The 22,604-nt window shown below is 38.5% G+C and overlaps 1 protein-coding gene across 5 annotated transcripts in view; it reads right to left on the bottom strand.

Moving 5' to 3' along the window:
• Nucleotides 1-22,604, bottom strand: part of Tmem245 (transmembrane protein 245) — a 99,719-nt gene that overhangs the window by 5,555 nt on the left and 71,560 nt on the right. For all 5 annotated transcript variants that reach the window (XM_074051310.1, XM_074051312.1, XM_074051311.1 and 2 more), the window contains 3 exons: nucleotides 14,171-14,271; nucleotides 12,672-12,846; nucleotides 9,592-9,786 (listed from right to left, as the gene is read on the bottom strand). In XM_074051310.1, coding sequence (XP_073907411.1) covers nucleotides 9,592-9,786; nucleotides 12,672-12,846; nucleotides 14,171-14,271 — 471 coding nt within the window. The remainder of the gene's footprint in view (nucleotides 1-9,591; nucleotides 9,787-12,671; nucleotides 12,847-14,170; nucleotides 14,272-22,604) is intronic.

Below are 22,604 nucleotides of genomic sequence, written 5' to 3'. Positions count from 1 at the left end.
TGATCAAAGTTCAATCCCCTTGTTGTGTTTGCCCTTGATCTAATGTCCACATATGAGGGAGAACATACGATTTTTGGTCTTTTGGGCCAGGCTAACCTCACTCAGAATGATGTTCTCCAATTCCATCCATTTACCAGCGAATGATAACATTTCGTTCTTCTTCATGGCTGCATAAAATTCCATTGTGTATAGATACCACATTTTCTTAATCCATTTGTCAGTGCTGGGGCATCTTGGCTGTTTCCATAATTTGGCTATTGTGAATAGTGCCGCAATAAACATGGATGTGCAGGTGCCTCTGGAGTAACAGTCTTTTGGGTATATCCCCAAGAGTGGTATTGCTGGATCAAATGGTAGATCGATGTCCAGCTTTTTAAGTAGCCTCCACATTTTTTTCCAGAGTGGTTGTACTAGTCTACATTCCCACCAACAGTGTAAGAGGGTTCCTTTTTCCCCGCATCCTCGCCAACAACTGTTGTTGGTGGTGTTGCTGATGATGGCTATTCTAACAGGGGTGAGGTGGAATCTTAGCGTGGTTTTAATTTGCATTTCCTTTAGATTAATTCTTTTTGATCTAACCTTTTCTCTAGTTCCTGGTCCCCTTCTCCTATTGGCCTCAGTTGCTTTTAAGGTATCTGCCTTTGTTTCTCTGCGTTGAGGGCAACAAATGCTAGCTAATTTTTTAGGTGTCTTACCTATCCTCACCCCTCCCTTGTGTGCTCTCGCTTTCTAGGACAATTTCTTAAAAGAGAAAAGCAATCTTCTTTGGCTTTCCCACCTTCTTATAGGCTGGAAAGTGGATATAAATGTTAAAGAGAAAAAACACTTAGAGACCAAAGATTAAATGGGAATTCGGCAAGTTTTATCAGAAAACAGAAAATCTGATCCAGCACAAAGTCCAGGCTCTGAAGAATGGGAATCAGGGCAAGAAAAATGAGGTAAGTCATTTCATCAAACAACTTGTACAATTTCTGCCCAACATCAGACAAGTTAAATGAGTGTTGCTAATTGGCAGGTAGTAAGTATCTGGGCTTGATGGAGGTAGTCTGTTGCACATACAAGGTGCCTACAGGACAGTGGTAGCTAACCTGCCTCTAATACATAATTTACAGGTCTGAGCTGTCCTGGTCAGGTTGACATGTTTACTGGCAGCCAAATGGGCAGGTCAGAGTTTATGAATGAACATGAGCTCCTGCATACATCTTAGATAAAGGGCATCACATCAAGGCTGGCAGCACATAGGATGGAAAGAGGCTGGGCCCAGGTGTTTATGGAAAAGTCAAACTAGCTCTGGACTGCCCCTCTAGACTTCTTTTACCCAAGTGAGAAGTAAACTTCTAGCTTCTTTAAGCCACCAATGTGAATTCTGTTGATAGTGGGGTTTTTGTTGTTTTGGTTATTTAAGTAAATTAAAGACAATGTATTACCATCCTTTAGACAGATGTTATATTGCTCCTTTATAACAATACCACCAATCAGGAATACAAAAATTATTTGACCTTAAAACACCTGCATTTTCAAAACAGTTTTAACATCTTTAAGTTATATTGGTTTTTGGCCATATCACTGTTGCATGATATTCCTCTTAGGCTTTCTTTTCTCATAGGCAAAGTTAATTTTGTTTTCATACCAACAACCAAGCATCAATTATTATACACAAATTGCTCTGTTTTTTTCATTGGAAATAGAGCTGAAGCAGAATATGGGGCTAAGTGTTCTAAAACTTCAGGGAATACCTCTCAGTTACAAAAACAAAAGATGGCAGAAAGTTTTCATTAGGTAATCACCAAAACCTTATAAAGCAACAAATCTGAACTTTAAAGGCAGTTCCACATCATGCCAACTTCTGACTCCTTTTGTCTTCTTGATTTTTAGTTCATACAAATACACAAAAAGGTTACATGGTCAGGGCAGGGATAAATTAAAGGCTAACCTTTTAGCACAATGTAGAAAAATACCTCAAAGTCAAAAGGAGCACAAGAAAAATGTTACCAAAAAGACCTTCAAGGATGCTCAGTTATCTCAGGCTCTTTCAAGGATGGTGCCCTATGCCTCTTGTTCTTCTGAAAATGATTCTGACAAGTACAGCTCTACTTTCAAAGGAACTGATTAGAGACAGGCAAGCTTCCTGGCTACAGTGCCTAAGGCTTATGTGTGACATGACTAAATCCACACAGCTAAAAATATGCTCAAAGATCCAAGAATTAGAATGGATATTGGTTCCTTACATATTTTTATGTTCTGAAAAAAATTCAAAAATGAAGATTTGTAAACACATACATTTATATGTATTAATATCTATCTATCTATCTAATCCATCTATCAGCTAGCTAGCTAGCTTCTCAATAGTGACATTGTTGACATTCTTGTACTATAAGATGTTTGGTAGCATCCCTGGCCTCTACCACTAGAGTTTTGACAATGTGTCCAGATTTGGCGAAATGTCTAGGGAAAAGGAAAAATTAACACCCTCTCAACTTATTACTCTGGTACCAAAACCATTGCCCTAGATATCTCTATGTATCTATTTTTCACAGACTCGTCCAAGTTTTGTGTTTTCACATTTGTTTACAAATTTATCTGAAAATAAATACTAGGACATAAAAATGGTCTTTTAAGTATCTTTTCAGCCAATGAGGCCTGAATCTGCAGTTAAGGAGTTTGCATCTGCCTTTACAACCAATAACCAAAAACTGTCCAATACTGCAAAGCATTTTCTAACACCAAGCAGGTTTCTTATTTATCCTTTGGCATCTTTTAAATTTTCTAAGATATATGCAAGTTTGAATCTATAATTATTCATTTCCTCTAAATTATTAATGAAAATTCTGCCTTAGGTCAAAGGTGCATGAAATAACATTAATCCTGTGGTTGACTATGGTTAGCCTAGTGACTGCTTCTGGTGACAAGTAAGCTTAGCTGTAACCTTGAAATTCATATTTATAGTTCAATGTTGCCTCCAGGCCAAGAAAGCCTGGAGAAGCTTTCAGAAGAAAGAAAACAAAGTCAAACAAGTTTAAAAACAGTTGCTAAGAGGTTTCCATTTTAATGTTATTTCTAGTTGCTTAGGTTGCCATGGTGGTAATGGTGGTATTATGTGTGTAAAACCCTACTGAAAACCGTATCCATAGCCTAGAGATGAGAAATGATCTGTTTCTGGCCTCGCTCTAACTAATCAGCAAAAACTACAACTCTCTGGATTAGAAAGAAACAAAGGGATATACCATGCACTGTCACTATTTCTAAAAGTATTAAATGTCCTACTGACACCATCACAGTGTTCTCTCCCAAATCATAAGGATTATTATGGTCCTAAGAAACACAGTAGTAAAACTGTTCAACCAAGAACAAGCTGTTCAGATCTGGACCATATGGGCCTGGGGATCTGAATAGAGAATCGTTTTATACCTCCTCTAATACTTCCTTGAAGAGTAGCAAGGATAGTGCTCCATCCCTTGCAACTTGAAGACATTTCGGGATCTGTTTTCTGCAAAATTTCAATGAGACTTTCACAAATTCATTTTACTTCCATACCTTTACTCCATGTAAATGTTTAGTACGTTCTGATACAACTCAAGACTTGTTGACTCCCATACTCCCAGAGATGCAAAATAAAATTTGAATATTAGAAATAAAAAAGCATTAGAAGACTAATTTAACTTACACAGTTGGCTCAGCAGAGTTGAATGTGCATTTCCTAAACCTGTACAGCACACAGGTATAAACCCTTGTGAGACAGCATGTGCTATGACTGTTAGGCATATCCCTTGCCTTTAACAAGTCTGGAATGAAGTTCTAAGGGGTTCACTATGTCCCAACCTCTTTTATCAGCCTTAAGGCTATACTGCAAAAATCTTTCTTCCTCTGATTTACTTTTGATCTTAATAAGCTATGAACTCCACATTTTCACTAAGCACTTTCTATGCACCAAACACTATGTTAAGGATGGCCCAGCAATACTAAACAAGCTAGACATAGTTCCTAATTCCTGAGAGGTTATTGCTAATTAATAGGAAAGACAAGGAATTTAATATGAGCATTAAGTTCCAATAGGTGGAGTGCAAGATGCTATGGGGACACACAGCAAGGATTTCTCTCCAGTCCAGAGGGTTCCAGTAATGCTTCTCAGAAGAAGAATGCTTTAGGTGGGAAGCATGGATCAAGTGGTAGGTCACTTACCTAGTAAACACAAGGTTTTGAATTCAAACTTCAGTAACACCAAAAAGCAAAACAAAAGCAAAACCATAACAGATTAGAAGAAGAGTGCTTTGAGTACAGACCATGTAACTGGACTCAGTAATAAACAGGGTGGAAAAGGGGTGGTAATCTTACAGAAGAGACATGTCAACAATTACACTGACTGCAGGAAACTAAACCAAGTTCTGGTTTAAACCAATTATAACCAATTTCTGGCTGGAAGTAAAATGCAAGGCAGACAACACAGAGACATCAATCTGGAGAAGCAGATAGAAAGTATGAAGAACTAAATTGAAATTTCCATCTCTGTTTTGAAGGTCAAGCATGGGAAGCCACTGTGAGAATGTTAAGTAGCAGAGGAACATAGTATTTATGCTCTAGGACAATGAGAGAGGCTGTACTGCAGAGAAAAGATTAGGAGAAAGCAAGACTAAAAGGCAGGGAGGAACCAGTGGAGAGGCTGTTAAAGAAATTCCAGCATGGGTCACACTACTGGGAATAAAGAAGAGGCAGAGTCAGGAAATGTTTAAGTAGTAGAATTTTTAGTCAATGGACAGTGAGTCAAAAATACTCCCAACTCTAGTTTCCTTTTCCCTTTCCCTCTTTCTCCCCTGGAATGACAGGAAGTGACTCTAAGTGATTTTCTTTTGGTTTTTGGTTGTACTGGAGTTGTGCCTGCTAGGCAGGCACTCTACTCCTTAATCAACTCCTCCAGCCCTTTTTGAGTTGGGTATTTTTGAGATAGGATCTCACAAGCTATTTGCCTGGGCTGGCTTTGAACCATGATACTGCTGATCTCTACCTCCCGAGTAGCTAGGATTATAGGTGTGAGCCACCGGCACCAGGCTCCAAGTGAAATTCTTAAGATTGATGTATAGGGCAGCAGGAAGGGAATGTTTTTTAGAGATCATCTTCACACTCATTCTGTAAAAACAAAGAGAAGACTTCTTGCTGTATGAAATAAGATATGATATGCCTTAGTTTACTTAAATTCTTTCTGTAAAGGACACTTTTGATTCAACTTTGGGTATTTAATTATGAAAGACACTCACGGGTTAAGATAATGCTTAAGAAAAAACAGTTACTAATAACTCAGAAAGAAAAGCTGAGTTCCTAAAGGACTCCACTCTAGTTGTCACCCTTGGTACTGTCAGGTGTGACAGAGTTTGTAAAGGAAAGCTTTACTTCAGAAAGCACTCCTGGGAGAGTATATGGGATATGCTCCCACCTGCTTCCAGCTTTCCCTCAGTTTCACAGTAGATTGCTTCTCAGTTTGGAATAGGAATAAAATAAGTATTATCAAATCATGCCTGATTATCATCTTTAAAAGTGAAGTACTCTAAAATGCATGATTACAGGAGTATTTCTGCCCTTCCCTACAAATAGACCAAGTGTAACAGAGAACAGAGACAGTGAAAGTCCCATTACTGACTCAAGGCCAAAGTAGTCAGGAGCTCAGTGCTGTGCAGTATTCATTCATTCAGCTCCATCAAAATACAGAATTCACCCCCCTAGCAGTGAGAAGCAGAGAGAGTGGGTCCTCCCTCTCAGTCTCTCCTACAGTGAACAGTTGTTCACCTAGCTGAAGATAAATAAGAGGACAAAGAAATAGCCTTCCAAATGTGTCTTTTCAGTCACTGAGGCCTGCAATTATAGTTAACGATGTTTGCATATGCATACTGCAATGCAACCATCCACCCTCTACTGTCACACCGTAACAACATAAGAGTTCTCAAATTAAACTAAGCCCTTTCCTAGGACATGCCTCTGTACAAACTATTCCCTCACAGCCCATACATTTGTTTAGGTAGGAACTGAGCACAGTCCAAATACAAAATGCTGTTGACAGATGTCATAGATACTCCTGTAACTAAAATAGACATGGCTCCTACTGTAACAGCAACCAAAGACAAGTAGAGAAAGAAAAGAGATAATCAAGTATATAATGAAAACTGTACACAAAGAAAAAGTACAAGATGTGATCTATTACAGCATTAAGCTAGAAGGAAGAATGTAACCTAATCTTGGAGGCAAGGCAAGCTTCTCTGATGAACTGACATTTGAGCTAAGATCTGAAGAATGATTAAGAGTTAATTAAGAAGGAAAGATAGGGTTTGCCAGAGAAAGCATCATGTGTAAAAGCCCAGAGTGGAATGGTGCCTGATGTATCTGGGGCCCTGACAATCAGCCAGCATGGCTTGCAGCTCAGACAGCCAAACAGGACATACTGCAGGGCAGCGCTGCAGGCACAGGCCAGCTCACACAGGGTGGCCCTGCTAGCCACGTCAAGGATGTCATTATTTCTCCAAAATTCAATGAGGCCATTTTTGTTCCAAGAGTTTCATGATTAGATATGCCTGCATTTTGAAAAGCCCACATTAGTCTCAGTACAGAGAATGGACTGGAGAACAGAGGGAGAGGAGGTTGGGTGATGAGTCAGGAGACTCAGGTGACTGCAGCAATCCCAGAAGCGCCAGTCTTGGTCCAGCTCAAACCTGGGGTGGCCCTGGAGGTAAAGTGGTAAAGACAGATGTGAGGTCAAACTAGCAGCACTAGGTAAAAATGGTGAATGAGGACACAGGACGTAACGAGGATAGCCACACCACAGCAAAGGGAGGGTTACAGCATTTAGGAAAAACAAAGGTAGAGAAAGAGCATGAGTTGAAGCACATCAGCCTGCTAGCTTCTCAGCTGTGTGAATGTAGGCAAGTTATCCTCTCTAAGCCTCCATTTCCTCATCTAAACCACATGTGAAACAACTGCATACAAAAAAAGATAGGAGAGACTAAGTAAAATAAGATAACACATGGAAGGCTTTATCACAGTATTTAGCATACAGTAAGTCTCAATAAATGTCCCTTACTATTTGAGAGGCCATTTAAACTTCCACTGAAAATGTTATGTACTGAATTCACATTTCCTTCCTTTCAAAACACTATTATAATGCCAATAAAAGTATTTTCTAAAACAGCATAAACACACCTGGGGAGGGGGAGAGTGAAACAAAGAGGCAAGAGTAACAAGCTTTTTGATGATAGAAAGCAGAGGACAATGGTTATGATTCTGCCTACCCTAAAGAGCTGAATCCTAAGCCAGTAGTGTGAGAAGCTTAAAAACAATCTGATTTAGTCAGAGAAACCTCTATAAGGTTGAGGAACTGTGACATGAAGTAACTGTGGAAGTGGAGCTAAGCACAGAGGGCTGTTTTAAAGTCTGTTTACAAAGCCTAAGATACAATTCTTCCAGCATTCTCATCACCTCCACCAGCAAGCAGCTACCCCTCTTCTTCCCTTCTTGGCAGGAAACTATAGAGTCTCTTCTGGAGAAGGTGAAAACAAAACTCTCTGGACTAGGGACAGCTGGCAGAGATAAGGTTTGGGATTCACACTGACACAGGGAGGAGAAGTGAACATTTACAACTTGAACACAGTTACCACTGGCCCCTTGTGACACCCAGACTTTCAACTTCTAACCCAAAGATTTGATCATTCTATGAGGGTTCTATCAGCCCAAAACAGGGACCAAACACTATGGACACCAACGGTTGCACAAGGAAGTGTGACTGTCAGATCATATTATAGTCACACACATTAATAATCTACCCACAACTTCAGAGTGTCTCACTCTTAACAAGAGCCAAGAACCAAAAGTCTTCAACATCTGATATTATGGTTATGTTACTATGGCAAAGGAGAAAGGATTTTCCAGGTGTAATTAATGTCCCTGATAAATCAGTTAATTTAAACTTTTAAAGGGGGGATTATGCTGGTTGGACCAACTTTAATCAGGGAGTTTTTTTGTTTTTTTTTTAAAGTAGGGTCAGACACAGAAATCAAAAAAGTACTCTCTTGCTGGCCTTGAAGAAGCAAAAAAAAAAAAACAAAAACCATCATAAACTGCCTGTGCAAAGAGGCAACCCCAAGGAGCTGTAAGCCTCAGGTCTATGAAAGCAAGGAAATAAATTCTGCCGACAACAGAAGAAATTGGAAGATCCTAGACCACAGATGAACTCCAACCCTGGCTGACACCTTGACTGCAGCTTTGTCAGATACTAAGCAGAGGATCCAACTAAGGTGTGCCTGGACCCCAACACACAGAAACTATGCAATAAAATGTGTATTGTCTAAGCTAAATTTGTACAGTTTTCACACATCAAAGAAAGGCCTGTACACTAAAAAAGGAAATTTTACTTTCTATTAACTAATATTTGGTAAGTCAAACTGAAAAAAAAATGATAGCAGAAATGGAAACTTTAAAAAGACAAAAATAGGAAAATAACAAAAAAGGTAGGAAAATAACAAAAAAGGTAAGAAAATTAAATGACTGGCCTCTGAGGATAAATATCAAAATAAAAGGAGTTTCTGAAAGGGAAACAAAAAAAATCATGAAGTAACTCAGAAAAAATTTTAGTACACCAGCTGGAGGTGTGCCTCAAGTGACAGAGCACCTGCCTAGCAAGCACAAGGCCTGAAGAGGACATATGAGTAATGCCTATCTTGATATAGGCAGTAGTTAGCTGGATATAAAATATATGAAAAATATATGAAAAGTTAATGAACTTACATATTTCACCATATGGAAATTTTACCTGAATAACAAAATTTTTAAATTATGAGAAAACTGGGAATTTTTAAAAAGTATTGATATTATAAAATTTTCATTATGATAGCAGATAACAGCAGTTCTACTTTTATTATCTGTACTTGCAAAATAACAAGCTGCAATTTTAGGTAGTGACCCCAAATACTTTTTCTCAACTTTTTATTTGGAAAAAGCATAAACCTACAGAAAAACTGAAAGACTAACACAATTAACAGCCATAGGTTTTGCTATGGTCACTTCCTCTTTCCATCTCTCAGTTCTGGCTGAACCATTTGAAAACAGTTCATGGCATATTGTTCCTTAAGAACATTCTGCTATCTGACCAAAGGACCATTGCCACACCCCAGAAACTTCATTATAACATCTGATAAAATGATATTTGATTACATCAATATGTTAACATATAGTCCATATACAGACTTCCTAAATTGTTTCAGAAATGTGCTTTATAGATTCCTCTCATCTCGAAGTCTAGAAACCGCTCAGATTCATTTACTGGATTTGGCTGCAGTGTTTCTTGACTCTCTGCTTCAACCTAGTACACCATGTTCCAAAATCCCTTTGAAATTCAATTATTTTTGTTCTTTCATGACATTAGCAATTCTGACTCAATACAACCTTTAAATTTTTCTGCAAAAAGTCTGCAAAAAATTATTTAGCATCTTCTACAACTTCTGTTACAGCATTAGTACTCAAAAATCTTTATCCTGACACATTTAGGTGAAGCTATTTACTAAACACAGGCTAGTTCAATGTTTACATATGGTTTAGAATCATTCTGCTAGAACTCACCGCTGAGTCTGAGGAGGCCATGGGGTCTGGTTTGGCGTGGGCACTGAATTTGTGGGACTCACTAGCATGGCACTGTAGATATTGGAAGCAACCACCAGTATGCAGAGAAGAATCGGCCCAATAATTGCTCCTTCCAGACCTAGGTAATATGCTCCACCAGCCACTGCCAAGCCTGTCAGGTAAGGATGGCCACCTCTAGAATAAAAAGCACACCAACTTATTTGTGACTTTTAACAAATATAGTCAATAGAGTAAATGTGAAACACCTTCCTAACACCATGTTCATTTTGTAATATGCCATGCTTTTTTATTCTATTATCACTTTTCTTTAAATTACCTCAATGCAGGTCACTGAACATTGTAATAATTTTGAGATAGAATTTTCTTGCCTGTGTACCACTGTGTGACATCTGCCTCTTTTCATCGAGCTAGCAACTGGAAGAATAAAGTCAGTACCGTTAACAGGTATTTTACACCAATTACACATGGCTTCCTGAAGAAGATTAATGCTAGCTTAGGTTACCTAAGTCACCTGTTCAGTTTATCTCCATCAAGGATAATTAAGTGGGCACAACTTAGCACATAATTCAGTTAATTATTATTTTTATAAGACAATAACCACAGCAGCATTCCTGTTATTCATAGATTAAACTTATGGCAACCTTCTAAAACACAGTTTTTCAACACAGGTAATGATAGAAAGCCACATTAAGGAAGCTATCTGTCAACAAAGCCGAAGATTTTTACTTCACAAGAGTCACAATTGCCCTGAAGCTTATCACACTATCACTTACATAACCGGAATGAAATAAGATAGATTACAGCAACACAGCATATTGATAAAACATGACCACTGACGTAAGAGGGACTAGGAAATAAGTCATGTTCTGTTTGTTTCTAGTTTTAAATGACACAGACAAATGGAACAATTTAGTGAGGAGCAAATAACTAAATACTCTGGAAGGACGTTCTATAGTATATTATAGTTAAATAAATAACACCGTGGTGGGCCAGTCTTCAGGAAATGAATGCATTACATTCGTGATCTGTTTTACTCATTTCAAAAATGGATTTAGGGCAATAGTCCATGTAGGCTAAGTAAATTTTTTCCCTAAACAAAACACTTGAGGAAAATTTCCATCAAAAATGTTTAGGCTGGAGGAGTGGCTAAAGCAGTAGTGTACCTGCTTTGCAAGTGTGAAGCCCCAAGTTCAAATCAAAATCACACCAAAAAGGGGGGGGAGGGGTGACCCTAATTGGGCACCAGCTCACATCTGTAATCCTAGCTACTTGGGAAGCTGAGATCAGGAGGATCAAGGTTTAAGGCCAGTCCAGGCAAACAGTTCTTAAGACCCTTTCTCCAAAATAACCAGAGCAAAATGGACTGGAGGTGTGACTCAAATGGTAGAGCACCTGATTTGCAAGCACAAAGCTCTGAGTTGAAACCCCCGTCCCAACAACAAAAACTGCTTAAAGCTCAAAAAAAAAAAAAAAATGTGTGGACACTTTCAAATCTATTTTTAAAAAACACTTCAGACCAAACTTACAGCAAAGTTTATATAAATGAAAGCACTTAAGTATAAATTATGTATGTAGTCCTACTGTTTAAACGTGGAAACTTCAACTATTAAACATCAATTACCCACACTCTGATGTTCCTTTTATCCTTCATGGCAGGGTTTCAATATGCAGCCCAAACTGGACTTGAACTTGAGATTCTCCTGCCTGGAATTACAGACATACACCACCATGCCTGGCCCTGATGCTCTATTTTTAATTTTAATTTTCTCTTTCAAGTTTTAGGCATACAAGTTTTCATATGGCTGTCTTGGGGAGTTGCTTGTTTCTTTTTGCTCTGGATCTTTGGGGCTCCTGAGTTGATCTACATCAGTTATTTTCTACTTTAACTTATGAGACAAAACTATGTGGTACATAATTGGTCTTTACATCATTTAAATTAGCTGAAGAATACTATTTTCTATAAAGTTAAACTCTGTGTACTCTATTTTCAATTTACTTAAAGATAACTTAATGAAGTCTGACGTGGTGAATGCCTGTGACCCAAACTTGCACTTGGGAGGCTGAGGAGGAAGGATCAAGAGTTTAGGCTGGCCTGGGCAATATAGGAAGAAGAAAGAAAGGGAAGGAGGAAAGGAAGAAATTGAATACATTAATAACTATTTTGACATTTTCATAGGCCATATTCTGAATTTAAGTACCACATCAAAATTCAACATTCAGTCACAACCTAGATTCTAATAAGCAATGTGAATCTGGATATACAACTAAGTGAGAACTGGCTTGATTTGTTAGGTGCTGGTGGCTCACACCTATAATCCTAGCTATTTGGGAGGCTAATAATGGAAGGATCATGGTTCGTGGCCAGCCCAGGCAAACAGTTTCATGAGACCCCCAATCTCCAAAATAACCAATGCAAAATGGACTAGAGATCTGGCGCAAGTGGTACAGCATCTGCTTTACAAGTGCAAAGCCCTGAGTTCAAACCCCTATCCCACAAAAAAAAAAGGCTTGATTTACTTAATGCAATTTCTAAAAGAGTGACAGTAACACACAAAAATGGATATTATATGCTCCAAGTTTTTATTCTTATTTAAATTTATTCACCATTGAAAAATTCTGTCTTAAGAGAGCTCTGCTTGCCAGTCATCATCTTGATGAAACCTGATTTTACATGGAAATCTTCAGACATACACTCTCATAATCTTTTTCTCCAAAAGTAAGTACTGAAACAAACACTCATTACTGTACTTAAAATATTTTATGTACACCTGGTAATATATCTTTCCTAAGTTAAATACCACAAAATTGGAAAAAATTATTTACAATTTTATTTTAACCTAGGAGCTCATGGATCATAAATACTTATACAATAACAAAATATTGTATCTTGAAGCAATTTTACAATAAAATGTCATTATCTGAGAGGGAACACAAAAGGATACTTTACTGAAAAATCCTATCACCAGTTCTTTCCCCCAATTCTACCCGCCCCCACCAAAAATCCTTTAAAATACAACAGAAATGCCTTGTTGATTCACCAGTAACTTCAGAATACTTACCCTGATATATCAGAATAGATTGCAGTATCTACAAAGTATGTTGGCAAGAGATGAAAAACCAAAAGCAAGATGGCTTTGCATCCTAACCCCTGTGTCAGCCACAGGTCTAGAACTGCAGGTATCGCTGCCCAGTATGTCCCCAGAAATGGCACCGCTCCAAGTATTGCTGCTAAAGCTAATATAAGATTAAAAGAAGAAAAGCAACTTAATGTCATCAAAATTGTAACAAAATAGCAGAACCTAAATAGTATCTCCTCTAGCTTAAAAATATCCACCCAAACAAGTTAAAGGAATACTCACAAACTCTAATTTAGGGGAAATGATACACCCTACTAACTGAATTTTCTAGTTAAATGAAGGTCCAGTATCTTGTTATTTCTCACATATGTGTTCAAGTCTTAGTGTCCTGCAGCTGTTCTTTCTGAATCAATGGTTAATACATAGTTCTATAAAAATAGCTGCAGAGTATTTAACTTTGTACTGACTCCAAAGCCAAATCAAAAATTACTTTCCAAATCTTAGCTATGCATGTACATTCTTTACTTTGCTTCTAATAAAAATGAAATCTAACTAGACATATATAAACAAAAACCCTCAGAAATGAAGGACCTTACTTCAAGCTCACCCCCCACCCCTTCCAGAGCAGTATGCCCAAGCACTCCCTCTCTACCTGGCTCCTTTCCAGACCCAGAGTCAAGAAGATGTGAACTCTAGTTCTGGTCCAAACATTAACCATGTATGTGACCTTGGAAAAACTTTGGTTTTTTCTCATCCATACAAGAACAGCACTAGCCTGCCTGCCTCAGGGTAGTTATAAAATAATAATATCCACATGTTCTCAGGGTGCTTGCTTGTCATAGGATGGGTGAATGCACACCTAAGAGAGACAGAATATGAATAAACTTACGAAGAAAAAGGATGATGGTTGAGGTTAAGTACGGAAGGCAGAGATATTTGGGAGAGCAAGAAACAACAGAAATAAAGGAAGTAAGAGTGGAAGGAGAGGAGCAGAGAAAACAGAAAAAAGAACAAATGGTCATTTAACTACCTGGTGCTTATGGAATGCAGGCATTACTGTCAACACAGATCATAACAGGTATAGATTCAGCTTTTATGCTCTCAGACATATTCGCCTTGCCCCTGGGGCATTATTCCTCTTAGGACAAAGCTATGACAAAGTGACAACACTTTGCTCCCTGCTCATTGGTTCAATTCATTTATTGAGTGCCAGGTATGTGTTGGATATTGTGCTAAGTGCTAGGACATTCACTCATTTAACAAATATGTTTATACTACTTTCTATGTGCTAGGTATGGTTCCATCTATGACAATACAGCAAAAAGCAAGCCTATTATAAACCATTTTTCTGCTCCTAATCTGGACTAGAGCTCAAGTCACAAGAGGTTGTATCCTAGATTTGAGGAAGATGACATTTACTAATGTATATAAAATGGCCTAACTTTCCTTAAATAAAGGACAGTGCAAGTTATGGTTGTTACCTGAAGGTATGAAGACAATATTGATGCCAAATATAGTATGAGTCAGCCAGGTATACAATCCATAGAAGCCAGCCATTTTGAGAGAAGCATCAAACACCCCTCTAGAAGGTTCAAAGACAGAACAAAAAGTAAATAAATATTTACTTTTATTTATCATACTGTGGTTCAGAAAAATCAATGTCTAGATTTCTAGCCTCTTCATTACAGATATGGCAATAGCTTCAATTCTTCTACTGGCCTGAGAACATTGCTTCTTTTTATGGCAAAGAAACATAAAGAGCTTATTTTAAGTTCCTGAAATATATTTACCAAACTATTCTTTAAAGTTCTCTCTCATGAGAAGATAATTGGAAAATCTAAAAATAGCCTATCCACTTCTGAAGCAAGTATTTCAACTGTTACGACTATAAGTGTGAATAATGTGTCCAAGAACAGAATTTTTGGCACTGGGATTTGAACTCAGGGCCTCATGCTTGCTAGGCAGGCACTCTACCACTTGAGCCATGCCCCTAGCCAGGCAGAATTAAATCCTAAGAAGCCCACGCTGTGCCAGTCTTCCCATTCAGAAAGAACAAGTGAGGCTAGGGGTGTAGCTTAGTGGTAGAGTACACGGCTGGAATGCTCATGGTCCTAAGCTCAAGCCCCAGCAAGAAGACGGAAGACAAGTGAGCGGCAGTGCAACTTGTACTTCATCAAATTTCCTTTTCTATTAACAAAATTCTCACAAAATTTCTTTAACTATGCAGCCAAACCTACAAAGTAACTCCCCCACAATGGCTATCAAACAATTGAGGTCACTGGGGAGAACTCATGAATATAAATACAGACGAACATAGAGAATTATTAATTCCAAAGTAAAACCTGGAAGGAAAATGCAAAAGGAGTAAAAATAGACATATATTAAGTGATTAATATGGGAACTTAGTACATGAAGTTCTACAGTAACAGGCAACTGATTTTTACTTTTCACTGGGAAATTAAGGAAAAAGGAGAAGGCCCTGTTCAGCGAGACAAAGGCAGCAAACCTTAAGTAACCCCAAGGTATCACAGAATCATAAAAATCCCTCCCAATAAGGATCCAGATTAAGTAGTATCAAAAAGTCAGAAAGGAAGGGAGCTATCCCACAAGAAACCAGTGTTTTAAATAGCAACTAAACAGAGGAGTCTGAGGAAAAAGAGATGACAGAGCTTTAGGCTTTACCTCTCATAGGAAAAAAAATGGCAGTGTCTTGAGGACACGGAGAAGGGCAGAATAGAAGAGGAATAGAAGAAAAAGGAGTAAGTTAGCCTGGACATGTTAACTCAAAAAAAGATGAAATCACCCTGAAGGAAGCTGAAATAAGAGACAAGGTTTAACAGAGAACTCAGAACAGAAGATTTGAGGTACACTAGAATAGATTAATTATAGCAAAAGATAAGATATCCTTGAGGGACAGTCGTGGAGCAAAAACCAGGCAATAAATAGGCTGTGTTCTCAAAAGGAAATAAGGACAAAGATACACCAGGCAAAGAGGGAAAGAAATCATGTCTGTAGGAGGAAAAAAATTAATAGTCCAGAGATCAAAAAAAAAAGTTGAGAAGGAGGGAATAACAATGTTGACTCCTCACAGGGGTATCACATGGAATTAGTGCAGAACTAAGGAGAGGTCAAAATAAAAAGATGCTGAGGTGATACTTGCATTGACAGCAAAGATATAACAGAATATTACAACTACACCACCCCCCTGGTGGCAAGTGAGCAAAGCTCACCCAGAATGGACCACTTGTGAGAAAGTCTCCTTCTTTCTACCACTAGGAACAGGGATGTTCTCATTGAGGCAAATTTTAACTGATTTTGTGGACCCTAAATGCTCTTTGTATTGTCTGCATGTGGTAAACATATTCACATGACCCAACGAAAGATGAAAAGAATGCATTCACTCTGCTACATTACTCCCAATCTGGCACACAAGCTTTATCAAACAGCAGAGTAAGATCCTCTAAAAACTTACCAGGAGAGAGAATTTTTTAACATCTTCAAGTTCCTACAAATTATTTCTTTGTTTTTGCGTCAGCTTTATTCAACTATAATTTACAAATATAAAACTCACCAGTTTTCAGTAAATTTTGACCTAAGTTACATAACTATCACTGCATTTGGAAATTTCCATCACCCCAAAAAGTTCTTCTGCACTCTTTTTTGTCAATCCCTCCCTGAGCCCTGACTACCACTAGATATGTTTTCCTCTGCTATAATTTTTCCTTTTCTAGAATTTCACATAGCAGAATCATATTTTTTAAAAACTGTGGTAAAATAACATTTAGTTTACAGTGCAGTAGTGTCATATACATTCGCACTGACATTGTGTAGGTGTCGGTGTCTGGTTTCTTCCGACTTCTGAGCTTCACCCACGTTGTTTAGTGTGTGAGTAGTGTGCTCCTTTTACCTGCCATGGTACTGCATCACGTGGATACAGCACAGCTCACTGATCCACCATCTGATGAGAACCTGGACTGTTTCCAATTTTAAGGCCATCATGGATAATGCTACCATGACATTCAAGTGTAAGCCTTTGTGAACATACACTTCCTTTTTCTTCAGAAGATCTAGGAATAGAGACACTGGGTCATATGGTGTCCAACTTTATAAGAAACACCAGCAATTGTTCTGATCTCTTAATTCAGAACAAGTTTATGAGTACATGGACACAAACTCAGAAGTCATTACTTTGTACATCTCACAGTGTCTCCTCAAGGTGTGAGGCTCAACTTTACACTCACAGTTCATATGAATGGATGCTGGCAGAAAGAGCAACTCAGCTCACAAACAGCTAATAGCAATGCACCCAAAGCACCAAGAACTCACCCAGTGCACAAAAGGCACTCAATAAACAACAGCCATTTTGGTGCTATTGTTGGCATCAGAGTTCTTGGATCAGTGTTCTTGACCAATACCCAGAGGATTTCACTGAAAACTCTAACTAGAAGCAGCAGTACCTCAAGAGCCTAGTGTCTCAGAATGGAGAATGGAAGGTCAAAAGAAATTAACATTTAACTAGCAGCCAGGTGTAGACTGAACAATGGTCCCTCAGTAATGTCTATACCTAAGCCCAGAACCTTTGGGTGTGTTTCAAGGCAGAAGGAACTCTGCAAATGTGATTAAATTAGGAATCCTGGGATGGAGAGATTATCCTGGATTACCTAGTTCAGCCCATATAATCATAGAAGTCCTAAGAATGAAATGAACCCTTATTTTACACCATATACAAAAATCAACTCCAAAATGGATTAAAGACTTAAACACAAGGCCAGAAACTACACAATTACTTGAGGAAAATGGGAAAAGCTCCACAGCATTGGTCTGCGCAATTATTTTTTTTACATGACCCCAAAAACACAGGCAACAAAAGTTAAAATAGACAAAAAGATTACATTAAACTGAAAAGCTTCTGCACAGCAGAAGAAAAGATCAGCAGAATAAAGACACAAGCTATGGAATGGGAGAAAATATTTGCAAACCATATATCGGATATGGAGTTAACATTCAAACAAAAGGAACTCAAGTCATTAACAAGAAACAACCCCTTTCCAAGTAGGCAAACAGTGTGAATAGACATTTCTCAAAAGAAGACATACTAACATCTACAGGATGTATGAAAAATGCTCAACATCATTACTCAACAGGGAAGTGCAAATTATCAACACGGAGCCTATCAACATGCCTGTCATCGAAAACATGTAACAAATGTTAGAGGAAACTTAGAGAAAAGGAAATCCTGAATACTGCTAGGGGGAGTATAAATTAGTACAGATACATGGAAACAGTGGAACATACGGAGTTTCCTCAAAACTTGAAAACATAGCTACCACATGATCCAGCAATCCCACGTCTGCATATCCAGAGCATATGTATGTCAGAGACACATCTGTGCTCCCATGTTTATTGCAACACTATTCACAATAGCTAAGATATAGAATGAACCTAAGCACCCACTGACCAGCTTGGATAAAGAAAATGTGGTGTATGTACATATAATAGAGTATGATTCAAAAAAGGAAAATCTGCATTTGCAAGAACATGGTCAAACATGGAAGACATCACACTAAGTAAATAAGAAAGGCACAGAAAGACAACTACCTCATGTTCTCACTCACAAGTGAAATCTAAGAATTGAACTCAAAGAAGCCAAGAGTAGAACAGTGGTTGTCAGTGGCTGGGAGTAGGGGCTTGGGAGATAATCAAAGGACACAAATTTTCAGTTACAAGATGAGTAACTTTAGGACATCTATTCTGCATCACAGTGGCTACAGCTAACAATATGTATGAAATTTGTTAAAAGAATAGATCTTAACTGTTCTTACAACAAAAACAGCAAGAATGTGAACTAATGAATATATTAGTTCAACTTAATCATTTCACAGTATATACACTATAACAACACATCACACCGTATACAGAAAATATATGCAATTTTTGTCAGGTACACTTATTTTTCTTAAGGAGAAAGGGGTTTTTTTAGCCTGATAAGCAAGAAGCAGTTGTGCATTGCTGCTTGAATTCTGCTATAACAACAGATGAAAAGATCTACTGAGTGGTTCTTCCACTTTTGAGTGTCTCCCTGATTTGGGCTCTGCCACTTCAAAGTAAGCTTTGGCTGCTTCACTTCTGTACTTCCAGTGAAGAATTCCCAGAATGTGGTATCACGTGGGTGCTCAAAACAAGTGATTTTAGGATTCAAGCACTTAAAGAGTCCTATGCTCCAGTGATTCTACCATTGGCAGTCTACATCTACCAACAGGAGATGTCCTGCTCCTGTAACCTCTAAGTCCAGACTGCTTGCTGTGATCCTCTTGTGTTTCTTCAAGGTACAGGGCTTGTTGCCTGGAAAGGGGTACCCTTTGGAATATGAAGCCAGGCTTTGCCTAATGAACTTCTGGATGTTTTTTGTATACCCTCTTTTTTCCCAAACACCTTCTTGGCTATGGAATGAATTGTGTTTCCCCAAAATTCATGTGTTGAAGCTGTAATTGTCCCAATGTGATGTTATTTGGAAATGGAGCCTTTGAGAGGTAGTTGGTTCAGATGAGGTTATGAGGTTATGAAGCTCTCCTGATGGAACCAGTGGCCTTTTAAGGGAAGGAACAGACAGCAAACTCTTTCTTTGCACCACATGAAGAAGTAGTGAGAAGGCAGCCATCTGTGAGCAATGAAGAGAACCTGACCAAGCTGACACCCTGTTCTTGGACTTATAACTTCTAGAACTATAAGAAAATCTCTGTTGTTTAAGTGGAAGTAAAGAAGGAGAGAGGGAGAAAAGGAGTAAGGGAAGGAGGGAGGAGTTCAGGAATTAGTGGTGCTGGCTGCACAAATTGTGAATATACTTTAAAAAAATCACTGGATAATGTGTATACTTCAAATCAGTTAATGGCAAATTTTATGTTATATGACTTTTATCTCAATTAAAAATATTTTATAAGCTGGGCACAGTGGATCAAGCCTATGATCCTAGCTACTTATTAGGTAGAGATCAGGATCGTGCCAACCTGGGCAAAGAGTTTATGAGACCACATTTCAACCAAAGACTGGGCACTTTGGGCCATACCTGTCATCCCAGCTGCACAGGGAAGCACAAATAAAAATAAGAGGATAGTGGTCCAGGAAGGCCCAGGCATAAGCTCAAGTCCCTGAGTTCAACTCCCCGTACAAAAAAAAAAAAACAAGAAAAAAATTTATAGAAAAAGAGACAGGAGAGTCGCTGTCAGGGAAGCAGACATGAGGGCAGAAACAGAGCTCAGCCAGAGAAGTCTAAACATGTTACACTGTTGGCCTTGAAGACAGAGGAAAGAACCATGAGTCAGAGAATGAGGCAGTCTCTAGAAGATGGAAAAGATAACAAATTTCTACTATACCATCCAGAAAAAACAACCAATGATATATTGGTTGGAAAACTTCCAATGTCCCAAACTAGAAGATAAAATAATGTGTTGTTGAAACCACTAAGTTAATGGTAATTTGTTATAGTAGCAATAGCAATTTAACATAACCCATTGTGTGCCAACCACCATCTTACGTACTTTGCAAATGTAAGTAAACTACCAACAAGTGTTGGCTTAGGTATTTTAAGCCTAAGGGAGAGAGCAGGCAACATAAGCAATAACCAATAATACTTGGGATATAATCAATCAGGTCTCAGATTCTTTGGAACCTAAAATTTAGAGACTAGGGGCTACAATGAAGCTTAGTGGTAGAGCACTTTCTTAGCATGTGCAAGGCCCCAAGTTTGACCTCTAGATTCGCACACACACACATACATACACACAAATTCAGAGAATGCTTATAATAATTTACTCTCAGATAAAACTTTATCTGCCACATATATAATATTATGCACAACACAGTTTAAATTGGCTACCAGAAATCATTAGTTTAATCAATGCAAAGAATACCTACTCTTTATAATCAAAGATTATTTCATTCACTCATTGTTATCAATTAAGCAATACTTTTTGTATGTTCACATGCAGTGAGCAATTCCCTATCTTGCTATCAAGGACAAATATTATGATACACTTCATCAAATCTCTTATGCAAATCAGAATAGACTCATATTTGTGGTGTTTCCTAAAGGTGGGTATATATGAATTGTTCAGTGTGAAGCCATGGAGCCAACAGGCATTACCCTTCCAACTACACACAACCATATAACTAAGCAATTATTATACAAATGGATCGAAAATCTACATCAGCTTCACAACTCTAGTATTTATGTAATATAGTCTTCCTCCATCCTCAGTCTTTCTTGAAAAAAAAGAGTATTTGCCTGTGCTTGGTCTTCTGGTGTCTTTCTTTTCAATGACTCTTCGAAGATTGTTGATAGTTGTTCTTTACCTCTGCTCTCCTGGCAGAATGAAATTCAGAACATTTGGGAAGTTCCTTCCCTCACCTCTTTTGGTAGCTCAGCAAGACTGGCTTAGTTCAATGGAAGAAAGTGACACCAGCCACTGAGCTAGAGACACTCCTTTCTAATAAGGATGTGTCCTCACTCAGAGACTTCTCATCACTACAACTCACAGATGTTCCCCGCCCACACCACATGTAAGACCATTACTGGGCAGTGTTCCTTTACTAGAAGGCAGGCCACAGTGCCCCAATGCAGCTATGCCTCACCTAAACAAATCTCTCTGAGGAATAATAGTTCCAGGAGTCATGTACAATCAGCTTTTTCTCTGCTTCTAAGGTTTTCCCCAATAAACTCAATCGACTATTTCTACTGTATAGCATGAAAGGTATATATGACCATGCCTTGTTAACACAACTATGTATCTGGTACCCACCCTCTCACATTTCTGACCAGTGAGAAAATCCTGGTTATTTTTCTAAACTGGGTTTTGGTTTTTTTTTTCTTTTATTGTTCATATGTACATACAAGGCTTGGGTCATTTCTCCCCCCTGCCCCCACCCCCTCCCTTACCACCCACTCCGCCCCCTCCCCCTCCACCCCCTCAATACCCAGTAGAAACTATTTTGCCCTTATTTCTAATTTTGTTGTAGAGAGAGTATAAGCTATAATAGTAAGGAACAAGGGTTTTTGCTGGTTGAGATAAGGATAGCTATACAGGGCATTGACTCACATTGATTTCCTGTGCGTGGGTGTTACCTTCTAGGTTAATTCTTTTTGATCTCACCTTTTCTCTAGTTCCTGATCCCCTTTTCCTATTGGCCTCAGTTGCTTTCAAGGTATCTGCTTTAGTTTCTCTGCGTTAAGGGCAACAAATGCTAGCTAATTTTTTAGGTGTCTTACCTATCCTCACCCCTCCCTTGTGTGCTCTCGTTTTTATCATGTGCTCATAGTCCAATCCCCTTGTTGTGTTTGCCCTTGATCTAATGTCCACATATGAGGGAGAACATACGATTTTTGGTCTTTTGGGCCAGGCTAACCTCACTCAGAAGGATGTTCTCCAATTCCATCCATTTACCAGCGAATGATAACATTTCGTTCTTCTTCATGGCTGCATAAAATTCCATTGTGTATAGATACCACATTTTCTTAATCCATTCGTCAGTGCTGGGGCATCTTGGCTGTTTCCATAACTTGGCTATTGTGAATAGTGCTGCAATAAACATAGGTGTGCAGGTGCCTCTGGAGTAACCTGTGTCACAGTCTTTTGGGTATATCCCCAAGAGTGGTATTGCTGGATCAAATGGTAGATCGATGTCTAGCTTTTTAAGTAGCCTCCAAATTTTTTTCCAGAGTTGTTGTACTAGTTTACATTCCCACCAGCAGTGTAAGAGGGTTCCTTTTTCCCCGCATCCTCGCCAACACCTGTTGTTGGTGGGGTTGCTGATGATGGCTATTCTAACAGGGGTGAGGTGGAATCTTAGCGTGGTTTTAACTTGCATTTCCTTTATTGCTAGAGATGGTGAGCATTTTTTCATGTGTTTTTTGGCCATTTG

Source organism: Castor canadensis, chromosome 13 (genome assembly GCF_047511655.1).
Source record: "Castor canadensis chromosome 13, mCasCan1.hap1v2, whole genome shotgun sequence".
NCBI classification, from domain to species: Eukaryota; Metazoa; Chordata; class Mammalia; order Rodentia; family Castoridae; genus Castor; species Castor canadensis.
Note: the sequence above shows the minus strand (reverse complement) of the source record. Positions and strands in the feature narration are given on the sequence as shown.